General features: G+C 39.6%; 1 protein-coding gene across 1 annotated transcript in view; it reads right to left on the bottom strand.

Annotated features, from left to right (window-relative positions):
• Positions 1 to 14,844, bottom strand: part of EXT2 (exostosin glycosyltransferase 2) — a 74,983-nt gene extending 60,139 nt beyond the window's left edge. Inside the window, exons 1-6 of the mRNA XM_009895624.1 lie at positions 14,291 to 14,844; positions 14,021 to 14,110; positions 8,850 to 8,966; positions 4,926 to 5,121; positions 2,352 to 2,491; positions 1,369 to 1,462 (exon numbers count right to left, since the gene is read on the bottom strand). Coding sequence (XP_009893926.1) covers positions 1,369 to 1,462; positions 2,352 to 2,491; positions 4,926 to 5,121; positions 8,850 to 8,966; positions 14,021 to 14,110; positions 14,291 to 14,826 — 1,173 coding nt within the window. The 5' untranslated portion in view covers positions 14,827 to 14,844. The remainder of the gene's footprint in view (positions 1 to 1,368; positions 1,463 to 2,351; positions 2,492 to 4,925; positions 5,122 to 8,849; positions 8,967 to 14,020; positions 14,111 to 14,290) is intronic.
• Positions 14,845 to 15,219: the final 375 nt, after the last annotated feature.

Here is a 15,219-nt window from a genome sequence, read left to right as displayed (position 1 = left end):
TTGCTCTTACTTTCTCTATGCCTCAGTTCCTCATCAGGAAAAGCAATGATGACAGTATCTCCCTACCTTAGAACAATATATGCTCACGTACAATAAGGTGACAAGGATGAAAGATCCTAGATACAAGTTTACTATGTATGTTATCATCTTACTTCTTCACCGGTCCAAAAAAGTAATTTATATATTCCAACCACCAAAAGAACAATGTGGTCGAATCCTACCCCTTAATCTGACAAGAAAATTCTTTGCACTTTGTGAAAATCTTCACAAGGCTAACAATCTTTATCTGTTGAGCTTGCACTTTATGTGCGAGCTCTAGAATTAAAGCAACTGATGGCGACAGTGTCCGTAACAGCAAAGCTAATAAACAGGAACCATCATCAACTGGAGTGAACTAGCAGACGTTTCCTTTTAACTATATACCCAGCCCACACAGACTTCATTAACATGTTTGGACAGTTCATGATCTCAGCTCTTCCAGTCACCAAGTAAAATTTCCCTCTCAGAGGAATTGTCAACTGAGTTAAAATATTTAAAATATTTGGCACTTAAAGCTTCTCTCACATTTTGAGTGCTTAAAATTTATCTACAAACCAAAGCTTCTCTTGAGATAAAAACAGACTCCTGAACTTCATTAATACAATTTAAATACCATGTCGAAAAAAGAAGCAAATATACACTGTGATTTCATCAGAAACATGTTAAATATATGAGAGTAGGTAGTACACCTGCATTCAGTGAGAGCTTCCATCTGAGGGAGCAGTAAAAAAGCAGAGGGGACACAAGAAAATGTGAAATTAATGAACGTGGAGTTTGACTACATCGATAGAAACTGGCAGTCTCTACTCATGGCAAATACCACGTGATCTTTACATGAAAAGGCAAATAGTCAAAATTTGTGTCTCACATTTCAGGAGATCTGCTGCAATCCAGGATGGGGAAGCTTTGATCACTGTGGATGCTAAAAATCCTACAATATATTTCACAACAGCATATACATTAACATAGTAGGTTGGAAAAAATCTACTGTGAGTAACTGAAGTCTGCCTACTGAAGTGTTCTTTTGCAATTGCAATCGCATGCAATATTCTTAACGTCCTGACCTTATGGGTACTGTAGCACTGATCAACAGCTGCTGTTCAACACATTTAGCTGCACCAGTGATGGCTAGAGACACAACATTGAAAAGTAATGGTGAGTAAGTATGTTTAGCATAAAGAAAGAAGAGGGATGAATAAGCAAAATATCAACATGAGAGTACAGTGGATGCTTCTGCATTCCAACAGATTTCACAGTAAGGCAGGTGTATGAACTTACACTCCAACCATAAACAAAGCAAAAGAGTTTAAATACAGTACATTATGTTACCTGTCTTTGCATCTCTTCAATCTGTCGCTGGGGGACACTTTGCAGAATACTGTACATTTCAGGCATCTTTTCTTCAGGGATGACAACAGAGGCCCTATAAGCCAAAAACAAGAAAACAAATGGTAAGAGAAGAAGCAGAAAGAAGTTCTACATTAAGAGATGTCAACAGCTTTTCCAACCCAGAGTCTTGTCCTATTCTAATGAGACATGTTCAGAAGACATTAGTAGAAAGCAGCAGTCTTCTCTCAGTGTAATTAATTATTCTGTAGCAGTTCCTTCACAACACCAGCCAGTCTGCCCACAGATAATGCCACAAAGTCTATGGACTGATCTGTACAAACAATCTAATAAATATGGAAGAGATAGAGACCCAGAAATCTTGAATTCTCATCTCTGGATTATCACTAACTTGCTGTCAGCTGAGATTTTTGCAGTGACCAAACAGTAATAGCATAGACAGCGCTACATATACAAACTAGTAATTTCTGTACGTATTATCCTAAGATCACATAACCAGCCATAGTGCATGCTTGGAAAAATAACCTACGCTCTTAACACAGTGTAATCAGCTACAAAATAATTATACGTTTCAGTTGCAAATGAACTTAGGAATCATGACAGAATATAGAGAATTTAGCATTTACATGATGCAATTTTTAGTGTATAATTTTCTTAAAAGAGCCTGAATGCAGACCAGTCCTCACGGAATTCAAGCGCAAGATAATAAAGCAAGTCTGTTTTAGAAAAAAAAGTATCACTGGCTACAGGATAACCAAATACTCTGTCATCTCTGCCTCATTTGTTTTCCTCTCCTATTTTGGATGCATAATATATCAAGGGCAAAGACTGCATGTATCTTATTCTGTATTCTACTCCCTGTAACCCCCAGTACACTTGACTTATCACACAGGCTTTATTCACATCACTGAATGCAAAGAAGTCTCTTATGAAGTGGTTCGACATACAATACTGAGGGTACAGACCTCTTCCAGTCAAGAACCTCAGAGAAAGGTAAAATGTAGGAGTCAGCAATGATGACTGGGACACAGCCAGCTTGAAGAACATCGCTTAGCACAGCCTGTCCCAGGCGGGCTCCACGTAGAACAACACAGAACGTAGACTCCTGTCAAGAAACAGATCAAACAGATGAGGAAAAAAAGAAGATGTTAGATTTGTATTTTTTGTGTGTGTGTGTATGTACACAGATCAAACAGATGAGGAAAAAAAGATGTTAGATTTGTATTTTTTTTGTGTGTGTGTATGTATGCATTATGCTTTCCTGCCCTCCCCCTCATAAAAAAACAGGACAGTTACTTACAGTGAAAGTATGATCTACAAGAAAAGACTGACTATATCAATACTACTTCCTCTGAAGGGGCGAGGGCAGGAGGAAGATGGCTAAGGGGAGCTTCAAATATATAAATAGTTGCTGCAAAAGGAAGAATATAATTCACTTACTCATGTCCACAACACACGAGACAAGAAGCCATGAGTTTAAACTGCAGTATAGAAGACTTCTTGACTATGCTGCACTCACTCTGTAAATAGGGACTTTAGTTCTCACTGACACTGAGGGATCTTGCTACAGATTCAAGATTGCAAAATAAATGCTTCTAGAGTTCAGCTACAAAAACAAGGAAAAAGCCCAAGTCAGTATTATCCCTAAGTCTAAGAAAGAAAAATTATACAGTTGATACAGGGGCTCCCACAGATAAGAAAACATCTTTGCAGCTTGCATTCTGTGGCCTGAGGAAAAGGAGCCAGGAGGCTCAGCAGGGCAGCAAAACATCAAAATGGAACTAGGAAATACAAGGGAGGTTGCTGGCTCTTCAGTTGTTTCCTAATGCAATAGCAAGACCTGTGTTCATACCCATAGAGTACTAAAAGCCTTGAAAATCTCATCCAAGAGAAGACTGCAAACAGGAAGCATTAGCAACCCAGAAGCCCAAGAGCCTGTCTAGTAGGAAGTCTGTAAAGGCAGTGCTGGAAAGGATGAACTGTGATTGTAGTCCCCCTTCCCCCACTGTCCAACAGGAAGAGAAAGAAAAGAAGGGTGCAGGGAATGGAAGGAGTGGAGAGAATGAACACACATTTTAACCACTGACAGGCTAGATCACACAGCAGCAGGTGGAAGAGACTCTAGTAAGGTCTGGGAGAGAAAAAAAAAGCAGCCCAGATGTGGACACACATGCTCATCTGCCCAGATAACCATTTTTCCTGTCTAGACAAAGGTTACTATAAATACATCTCCTCGCATCATCACTGTTATCAGCCAGACATTCCAAAAGGAGATGCAGGGCTCTGCAAAGGAAAGTATTTTAACGATCTCGGCATGTGCCAGCTCTCTTCTGAGTTATAAAATCATATACAGCAAGATATAGATATAGACTCCCTGACTTGCTATCCTTGAGCCATCCAGCCTGTTTTTAAAAAAGTAAAGCAAACAAATATTTTTTTTTCCTTTGGCTGAAAGTTTAGGACTCAGGGTGACCCCTTCCTCTCTCTCCCCCTCCTCCACACAGGAATTTAAAACATATTTCCTACAAAACATAACAGGAGGGGTGGAAACTTTGCCTTTCCTCAGCTTGTTTGTTATTTTATCATCATTTGCTGAAGTTCAAAGACAGATTGCTGCTGGTGGCCACAGACAGAGCACAGTGGCCTATGGCATAACTCCACCACACTGCATGCCACAGCACCTCTCTGTTAGTGAATTGCCAAGAGACACAGGGGTCTGAGAACGCTATCTAGTTTTATCTTCACTGACACATCAAAAAGCCTCTGGAAGTTGGGCCAAGGCCATGAAACACATTTCACCTAAATGTTTTCATAGCTGCATGCTGATAAGTCTTCTAGCTCGGTCGGTCATATCTATACAGAGAATTTTGTAGGGTTTAACTACTAAGCTGCACACAAAAAATATAATCTGACAAACTCTCCTTAAATGTAGCACTCTTTTTGCCCCCGAATAAAGCCATGCATAAGCCGTTTAAAGTTCATTTTAATCTTCCCTCCAATTGACAAAGCCATCCTCTGTTCCAAGCCTCACCTAGCAAGGCCTGGACTGTCATATGTGAGAAATCAATCCCAAATTCGTGCCTGCTGAAGGTCATTTTGCCAATTATTCCGGAGGGTGGAGATTCCAATGTTCTTCCCCAATTTTGATGTAAGCAATTTTGTCTGGCTTCCAAAAGTTTCTCCTCTCATTGCTGCTGGATTTGGCACTATCTTCATAGGATTTTTTAAGTTTACACAATGTCATCATGTGTTACTAGAAGACCATCATGACCAATCTCATGAAGTTATACACAAGCAGTGTTTTCAAATCGCAGCGTAGTCTGCATATCACTTTGAGTACATAGTTCTTGGCTCTCTTAAAAATAAGAATAAAGTTAGGGTATAATATCCAAGCTAACATAATGAATTATGCAGTTTTGACACATAGCCATCAACTTAACTAAATACAAGGAAGTACCCTATCAGTGCTAAACAGGAAGAGCTCCACAGCTAAGACAGTCACCACAGGGAAGAGAAGTTTGCAGGAGAGACAGCTTTACCTGAAGCACTTGAGGATAATCAAAGACTTGATTCTTGTGACAGCGTTTACGAACAGCAGGGACTCCATCTGACAGATTTGTACATTTGTCTAGGATCAAGACTGATTCCCCATTCTCAGCCTGAAGAGCTTCCAACTCAGACCGGTATTCTGGGTGTAGAGCCATTTGAGATGACAGAATGAAATACCTGCGAGGACTGAAAAAACACAGCAAGGTTACCCGACAGCACTGTGAGTTTACTTCCAAGATGCTCTAGAAAACACAGAAAAAAAAACACAACAGAGCAAGATTAACTAAATGTGGACACATTGCCAAGACCATATTTTCAGACAAGGCTGGAAAGGGTAATGATGCAATACAATTAAAACTTGGATAGTAAGTGGTTCAGCATTATTTACAACTTTGAATAAATTTTTACTTGGAAAGAACACTTATTACATTAGAATAGGCGCTTGCATTATAACCTCTATTATAGACTGAAATAAACATTATTTAGCTACATATTAAAACAGCTTGCTACTGATGCCAGGATTGTTTGTTCTTCTGTTTGGTGTTTGTGTACTATAACAAAGTAGATAGGACACTAAATGCTGCTGCTAGTTTCTCCTCCCATGTATTTTCTCATCAATTTTAATTGAAAAAAGATGCTGAACTGACAACTCAGCTGCCCTGTGCTTATTTAGTCTTGATATGGTGACAGCAACAACAGGACAAGCTCATCTCATTAGCTGTGATTCAGTTCTGTCCCTTTTCAGCAACATAAAGCAACATTTCCAGGACAAAGTTGAAGGCCCATTATCCCCTTCACTCTCAACTCCTACTACATTCCAAAACCCATGAATATTTAAAATGTGCCTTATTACTAGACATTAATTCAGACTACATATGAAGAAGCAATTTTTTATGATGAGGGTGAGAGGTGGTAGGTGCCCCATGCCTGGTAACATTCAAGGTCAGGTTGGACGGGGCTCTGAGCAACCTGATCTAGTTGAAGAAGTCCCTGCCCATTGCAGGGGGGTTGGACTAGACGACCTTTAAAGGTCCCTTCCATTCTATGGTCCAAACTATTCCATGATTCTATGAATGTGTTTCAAGATGCTAATTAACATAGGAGGAAAACACACAGGAATATAGTCTCAAATTAGGTGCTCGCGGCTTTAAAAAGTTATGTCAATGTTGGAAAATAGCCTGTCATATAATTGTTACACTCATTCTCATCTACTGTGGTTTCCTTTTTAAACACTTCAGCTAAGCCTGACTGCTCCACCGCTCCCCATTGAAAGGAACACACAGCAAGTGCCTGCCCTTATGCTGCCAAAAGAACTCAGGAAACACGAGGCCTGCACTTAGGATTCCAGTTCTACTCCACGTGATGCTATCTTTAATTTACAGCTCTGAAAACACATATAAACACACACTTTTTAAAGTCAGACCTCTCCTGCTGCTCTTCTCACCTCTTCTACTCATTTTTCATGCTGGTCACTTTAGTTGCTCCAATTAACAGATGAGACTTGCATAGAATTTTTTTTAAACCTTCTTTTTTCCCAAGCCTCCAGCTGCTACCAACTTGCTACCAGCAGCTCTATGGAATATATATATATATTTCTAGCAGAAGTGGATTTAAAATATTTTAAACTATCCAACTAAAAAGGAAAGTAAATAAAAACCTCTCTGTTCAGCTCTGTAAGAGGAATAAAAAAGGATTTGCCTTAAAAAAAAAAAACGGAAAGTATTTCCGATGCCGATGAGTGATAATGCCTATAGCCAGCTAAAAATTATGCAGATTTGTTTGTGTATATGTTTAAAACCAAATTTTGCCTTGAAACTGTCATCGTCCTATGACACTCAAAATCTAGCTATCAAATCTTGCTACAAAACAAAGTATGTCCCAGCTCCCAGGAAATAACACACTAGTGTAGTGAAATGTAATAATTTATCCCAAGCAAGCCTGAATTCTGAGCATCGTTCCCTTGTCACACTCCTCCTGCATAAAGCAATCGAACCTGCAAAAACATTTTAATTAGTAATGCTAACTGGCCACTAGATGGTACTCCGGAGACTACCGCATGTTCCGCACAAAAAGCCCCAACTTTAAGAACACGGAAGCTCAAAAAAGTTCACTGAACACAGACTCATGCATTGCATCAGCCCTCACATGACAGTTTCTCTTACCTTACCTAAAACCAGACATAGCATTCAGCTGACTACATGGACATGAACAATGACTGCATCTCTCTTTACAACTGCTTCTATACATGCTGAAGCCTATCATCCCATTCATGCTCTCCAGACCAAAATAAAAAGCACGCTTTCACTCTGTGTCAGACTGTAGTAATACTTGAGATCTATGAAGAACCAATTGGCATGCAACCAGATGCCGTACACTGGCCTGGTCCAAGAGCATCACAAGTACGAACATATAGGGTGTGAGAAAAGCAAACCACTGCTGCACAAGTTTGTCCTGTAATTGACTGTGGTATCTTACTTGGAGCAGCCCAGAGCAACAGCAAGAGCACTGCCCTTACCAGAGGAAGAGACAACTGAAGCCAAAGTACAATAACTTTTTGTGTCCAAAAGTGGCAGCACCCTTTCAATCACATTTTTCAACTTTAATAATTCATATTCTCTACAGGATACTTTCATAAAAAAGACCTAAAGGTTCTGCATTTCTAAACTCGATCTTCACTATCACTGGACACGTCATTTACCCCCATTGACTCAGTCTGACCATCTTTTAAACCATAACAGAGGTAAGATATTGCTAGTGAAATGTTTTCAGCTGTGTAATTAAGAGGTTTATGAAATATTAAAAGAGCAGTCTTCCATAATCAATTAAAACATGTCTTCCAGACTTCTACCTACTCTTGTTCTGAAGACATGAATGGATTAGAGAAACCACCACTTTACAGGGTAGCTCATTTTAATGGCTAATTACATTCCCTGTTAAAATTAGTGTTTGATTTCCCACTTGTCTTGCTTTACTTCCAGCTACAAGGTTGGAAGGGTTGTTTGTGTTTATGTCTTACTCTATTACTTTAAATAAGAAAAAAATAAAATCGGTATTCTAAGCTCTGGATGTAACTATTCTCATAATCAAATCAGCTCTCATTCTTTTTCATGAGCTAGCCACACTACCTTTCTTAAGATTCATTCTGCAAGAACTTCTTCCCTTCAGAGCTGTATTTACAGGCTTGTCTGGTTCCAAACTCTCAATGTCATTTTGAAAGGACTTCAGAACAACCACAACATCTAAACTGATTTATGAAGAATCTATCCATAAGACATACAGAGGTAAAGATCACATCCTCGCTCCTATTCTCCTGTTACTCATTCAAAGTTTGCACTGGCTGATACTACCTGAGGCACTCATGTTGATCCCCATAATTCCTTCTATTTCTTTAAAGTCACAATGGAGGCATAGTGTGCTTCTTTTATCATTGCAATAGTGATCTTTTGCCATTACTTTGCTTGTAAGTATCCGAAACCAAATTGTCTAAAGCAATCATTTATTAGGCAATCTGTATTGCTTTGAATTACTGCCCTGCTTTACCTAACACTTTGAAGAAACCAAATATATTAACAACTACTTTTATTTATATCCAAAATATCTTGTCAGCTCACTGGAAATATTGAATCTAATTCTACTAGAAACACTGTCATGCTCTCATATTTCATAGTTCAGTTTCTGGAGTGGGAAAAACAGAATCACTCCAAAAAAATGCTCAGTTCATAGCTGCCACATGTTGGCAGAAGCCAAGGCCATTAGCATTGGAACCATATTTTAATAGCAAGCACTATTAAAAGCAACTCTTCCAAAATTGCCCAAGCCCACCAACAAGTTCATAGCTATATTTATATTTTATCAGTGTCAATATTAAATACAATATTGAATATACTTTGCCCAGTTCATGGGAATTGCTTTACCCTGGTCCTCTTTCTGGCAGATCCACTTCCCCCGACAACGGGCTGTAAACGGGAATGCTGACATCGTAACCTTGCCGGTAAGTCCATGTGGAGAAGCCTCCACCAGCCAGCAGAGCTCTGAAAAACAAAAGAAAGCGACTTTAAACAGAGTATGTCTAACATTCAAACTCTGAGAGCGATTTACTGATTGTCATTACCAGAACATGAAGATGATGCATGCTCTGAGATAAGTTTTTCCCTCAGCTTTTGTCAGTGGCATTTTTCACGCAGTTTTTCAGTTCACTTTAGCTTTCGTGAGCTGGGCTTACTGCCAGATTGGATCTAGTCATCAACGGAATGCTCATGATTCCTCATCACTGAGGAACGGACCATTTTTGCATTAATTTAGGGAAATTTAATCTATTGCAATCGTTATGATAATTTTGCATTTTTGCAAGCTTACATGTCCTAAGTCAATTATAATTTGAAGAAATACCTTCTTAGTTATTTATACTAGTTAACATATTCCTCGATGCTTGCACTAAAATAGGGTATAGCACAGCTCGAAGTGTTAGAGACAAGCTATACTTCAGATACAAGTCCAGGTAAAATAACATAGTATTTTGGCAGCATACAGTGACTTTGGACTTTTCAGGCTAGAAAATAAAATGGATTTGCTTGCAACTGTATTTTCAAAGTGATCATACAAACAAGTGAAATTTATTTCATTTTTATATTATACAACAAATGCTAGAAACAGAAAACATGACAACAAGAACTCTGTATGTTCTGAAACTAACTTCCAACAGTAGAGGCTGTTTGCAACAGCTCTATGTGCTAGAGAGCATGGGAATCAAAGATTGATGTAATGTAATTCAACTTCCCAACAGGACAACCCTGATTCTCCGCTGCTTTTCCCAGATGGGACAACCTGTTGCCACACAGAAGAGCTTTAAGAAACAGACGAAAGCAATGTGTACAGAGGAAAGCAATGCATCATTCACAATACCAGAAAAAAATGACTTGTTACTATCTCCTATCCCAAATCAGGCTTCTTTGAAATATGCTAGTAGAGGACATCAGCTTTTCAGTTGCCATTACATCTCCAGTGACCAGGTGGCACCATGAGCACATCATCCTATTTCCAAAAGAAGCTCAGGTACAGCTTCTTTAGTGAGACTTCTCAAACAGCTGATAAAACTTTCAGTCCTTTGTCACCAAATAGCAGGGTGTGCCATACTTTAAATTGCCCCGGGGATACTGGGTCTGCTTAAGGTACCATACAAAGTAGTTTGGAGAAAAATACTTCTCCAATTCTAGTTTCTCTCCTTCTCTGTGGAAAGGAGCAGAACACAAATACACCACTACAACAGGCACTACAGAAAGGATCTTGAGGAGCTGTAGCCATTGTAGCAGCCATGACTACAACCAAAAGCCTTATTTATCACAAGCTTACATACTGTCATGTATCAGACCGCAACATGCACATGTCTCACCAGTAATCAGAACAGACACATCAGAACAAAAAGTCAACATGAGACTGGAAGAGATACTGACAATCCATTAGCTGATATTCTTGTTTTCAGATGTCACTGAATGAAATCCTTAGTATAGTAGTTTGAGCAGCAGTTTTTCCACAGCTGTTATACAACAGATTATCATTATACCGAAGTATCATCCAAGACCTATCATTTTTTCCCATCAGAACATGACTCCCCAGATAAACACCAGTATGTTCTGCCTGTTCTAACCTCCATCATATGTCCCACGGGTTATTTCACTTCTTGCTCTGACCTGCAGCACAGTTGGTCAGTGTTCAACACCACAATCACACTTTGCCGTAAAAGTGACTTCAAGCAAGTAGTCAAGCAAGCAGTCCTAAGCATGGTTTGAGAAGCTCTTAGAAAATCCCAGGCTCTGGATTAGAGGATCCGGATTAGAGATGCATTTCAGCTTGATGATAATTACAAAATCAAAACAATTTGCCCTTTATTACTCTTCCCTCAGAACACAAACTATGGTAGGAGAAGAAATCAACTTGAGAACAGGATGATAAATCAAGTATGTGCTGAGTGAGAATTTATGTTCCAAATCAAGTGATTATTTTGGATTCCTTTCCAATGCCACCCCCTTTGGTGACGTGTACAGTGCTGCTATGACTAGGTCTCACCCTTGAAGCTGCATATTCTGTGTCTTACCCATATTAACTCAGTTACAAGCAGGGAGAAAAAAATTGGCTTGGGTGTTGCTGTTCTTGCACTTCATATCCCCCTCCTCATTTTTTAACCCTCCCTAATTGGGAAACTACAACCAGATTGTTTTAATTGGATCCGGTGAAAACATGACAGCACCTCATCAGCCTTGAGAAAGCAGGTGTGTGTCATGCAGACTTTTACCTAAATAAACCCACAGGGAACCAACACCAGTTAAATAACCACTCAGATTTTTATTGTACAGTGCAAGAATGGAGTAAAGATATTAACTCCTAATGTACTCAAGACAAATAATCTTTAAATTGCACTGATCAATGAGGAATGAGCCTGCTCCTGAGTAACTTTTCACCACTTTTCAGATATTGATCCTTCTTTCTCTCCAGGAAGTGCCCCAACTTGTCTGTACTGTTTCTGCCCAGCTGCCATCATCATCATCTCTCTGCCAAACTTCACAAGTCACTGAAACCAAATTCATCAACTGAAGCAGAACAAAGAAGTATCTGAGCTCATATGTTTGATTGTACAGCTAGAGTAGCTTTGCAAAAGAAGTCCTTTTATCATCATTATTGTACCAAATACAATAGCACTTAAAAAAAAAAGCTCTTTATTATTTGTTCATAAGTTTTATAGCAGGAGATTACATATGTTATGGCAGCTAATACTGCCATACATAGTCTCCATGCCCACAAGGCAGACTTCCACCCTTGAAATTATGGAATAAAACACTTTTACACTGTATTTGGAAATTGGATTTAAAGATTTAATAAACAACCAACCCCGTAGTGAGGTAACTTAGCCAAAGACTTTTCCAGACTTAAAAATATCTCATAACTGAACTCCCTTTTGTGTATAAGGCCTTATTTTACCTGGATTAATATTCCACAGTAGATCAACAGAACACAACTCTATCGAACCCCCTGATCCACTACTGTTCAACTATGTATGATCTCTGGTATGTGCTGAACAGAGGAGGCAGGCCACACTCCCTGTGCAAACTTCACAAATATTATCTGTGTGTTTCATGAGCGATCTACAAAATCCCACAAATCTAGTCTTTCTGAAGTTGTACTGGTACAGTTCAGATCAGTCATTCAAAACCAACTGAACTCTGCCAACATGCCTTTATTTTGGCTTGCAGCCTCTCACCCTGTGATGCTACAAACAACTGTCCTTCATGTTCTGTTAACTACCCATTCTGTAACACACGTGGACCTTCTCAAATTAAGAAAACACACACAGGTCGCTTGTTCTGTTAAACATGAACTAAGATCTCCAGAGGTCTCCAAATCCATGCTGTAACCTCATACCGCACCACTCAGGCCCTTCCAGGACTAGGTTCACACTACTGATTTTTGACAGATCATTTGTCTTCACACCTTGACCTGTAGTGCAGGTTCTGTACTACACTGAATACAGCCTAACTGTTGGCTGCCTACAAAAAGGAGTTTCCACCTTTTCTCTGTCCCAAGCACTGTTATTGCCTCTCTTATGTATTACAGCTAGTGATTGTACACCTGCAGGGTGAGTCAGTTTGGCAAGCTACAACAGCAGCTGTATGTCAAAAGAGATGTGATTTTTTAAATTCAAATTACTCAGCTTTCCATGTTAGCATGACAAACACTTAGAACAAACACCTACCAAAATAATACATTCCTGCATATTAAGCCAAGACACATAACGCCAAATATAAATGGACATTTAACACAAAAAAGGAGAAAAAAAAAATAAAGAGTTGTGCAGGGTAAGAAATCTATTGCACTCAATTAATAAATCTACTTCTTTGATAGACACATGCATCCATAAACACACAGTCCGTTCCATTTAACAGAGCATTGTCAAATGAAAATTCCCCTTAAGAAGTATAAATCTTAAGATAGTAAATACTAGTATTTACTAACAGATTAACAAGTTTAGTTACATAAGAATGATGCTTGACTGCCCTCTTCAGGCTAACCCACATGCACATAACATATTTCAGACAGAGATGTAAAAAACTAAAGCCTTACTTCACAGTCAGTGATGTAATTACAATGAGTAAACTTCCTCTTCCAACATGTCCAGAAAAAACATGTTCTGTTCTGACACTGAAGGATGTTTTAAATCGTCTTTGGTGCAAAGAAATCAAGATATACTCCATACACAGTCATCTTAGCAAAGATCCCATATCTCAGGCAAGACTTTGTTGACACTTGGCAGAAGAAAGTTAACCTTGACCTTCAAGAGAGCGACTGGTTATGTGGGACCTAACTCAGCAGAACTAAGCACATATATGCTAATCTAGTAGAAACATATTCAGTAACAGTATCTAAGCTAAACAAGTTTGTCTTACTCTTATTACAATTTTCTTTGCCTTACAACATCCTTTCCTCTTCCAAAAGTAAACTACTGTGCAAGTGAAAAGTAATCTCAGGATTCACGCCTTTTACATTTCTGGCAAATATTTTCAAAACACACTTTTTAGTCAGAGAGTAACTAAGGGCATTTGTCCAATTACTAATACAGTGTAATTGTTAAGACAACAAAAACTATTGAAATTCACCACAGTTTTGGCAAGTACAGCAGCCCATGAAGCATCTGACTTCCATCAGAAAGCTGCAGCTACAATCAATCTACAACTTCTAATTTGCATCAAATGGGACATTCTGTAAAGCATTCAGGTTCAGTAACACACATGATACAGGTCTAACCTCAAGATTCTCCCTCCTTACAGCAAGCCCAACAGTTAAGAGCAAACGCTGCCAGCCACATCCCTTACAAAATTAAGGATGGGGCGAAACTGTCAGATCTCAGGAGCAAATACTTGTCCTATAGAAGACAGGGACTTCTCTACTTCCCTTTTTTGAGATGGGATGAAGTCATATTCCAGCTTTTTAAAGGTTAAGGAGCACATCCTTTGCTATCAGCCACACTTGTGAGCTTGTTGCTTCTTCAATGGCATTTAAACCCAGATCTGTGCATTCAAACAGCAAAAACACATACCTATCTCTAGGAACATCTAGGGCAGTGTTATAATCTGGCGGCCCTCCAGGCAGCATATTGAAGAGCAAGTGATTTGTGCCCCGATCCCACCTAAGGCAAAAGAAGAAACAGACAACAATTAGAAAGGTGTTCTCTACACACAGATGGTAAGTTCTGTCAAAGCCTAGCTCTGCCATTGACTCACTGCATCTTCCCCTCCAGCATTAACCTTTTTTTTTTTTTTTTCGCTTTGTGTTCTTTAAATTCACACACTGAAGCTTCAGTAAGTACCTGGATAACTGTGCCAAAGCCTGAGCTGTCTCCTTGATACGGAGTGCGTTCTGATTGAGGACATCTATGGATGGCACAAAAAGGCAGGCCCGGTTGACATCATCAGTGTAGAATTCACTGTCAGAGATGGCAGTTAGCAGCTCATTGTATTCCCTGGAAATGGTGTTGCTCACTGACGTCCCGTATTCATCCACATACTTTTTCAGCGAGTAGATGTATACCTTGATTTTGTTTTTGGGATTGAAGCCACATCGATAGACATCAAAGCAGGTGTGCATCCTGCAGCTGAGGTCTCCCCGCTCTGGAATGGGGCTATCAGCGGGAAGCTTGACCACAGGGACATCATGGACACTGCGTTTTTCAACCGTCCAGTCACTGGATGACTCAATGGAGTGAGGCCAGAACTGGAACATTCCTGTGGCAATTAGGCCAAGCAGAACTATGGAAAAGAGAGTGATGTAGTAGATGCGATGCTTGGTTTTCATCCTTGGGATGAGGGCTGGACCCCGGGTGTTATATTTGGCCGAGGCACACATAATGGAATCAATTATCTCCTGCCTCTGCAATAGAGAGAGAGAGGTTTTCGGATGAACTCTGGAAGAGATACATAGTTACCACAACACAAAGAAACATCCAGTTAACCCTTTCAAGACAGGTTCTTTGCCTCAGCAGATTACAGTGAAATTTCTTCAGATGCTCACATGTCCCACCAGAACATAAGACACCAACTGGGACTGCCACTTGAGTGCTACAACATGAGGCTGGCCTGCTGGATGGGAATGTGGGCCAGTTAACAACCACAAATCAAAAAAATACATGGCTTGGGCAGCGAGGGGAGGGAGAAATCTCAGACGCTACAGAAGTAGCAAGTCCTTGTAGGTGCCGCTCCATCTACATCTAAGTGAAGAGAAACAACCTGGATACCCTGC

The sequence above is a fragment of the Charadrius vociferus genome, unplaced genomic scaffold (genome assembly GCF_000708025.1).
Source record: "Charadrius vociferus isolate BGI_N301 unplaced genomic scaffold, ASM70802v2 scaffold111, whole genome shotgun sequence".
NCBI classification, from domain to species: Eukaryota; Metazoa; Chordata; class Aves; order Charadriiformes; family Charadriidae; genus Charadrius; species Charadrius vociferus.
The sequence above is the reverse complement of the archived record's forward strand: the minus strand, read 5'-3'. Positions and strand labels throughout refer to the sequence as shown.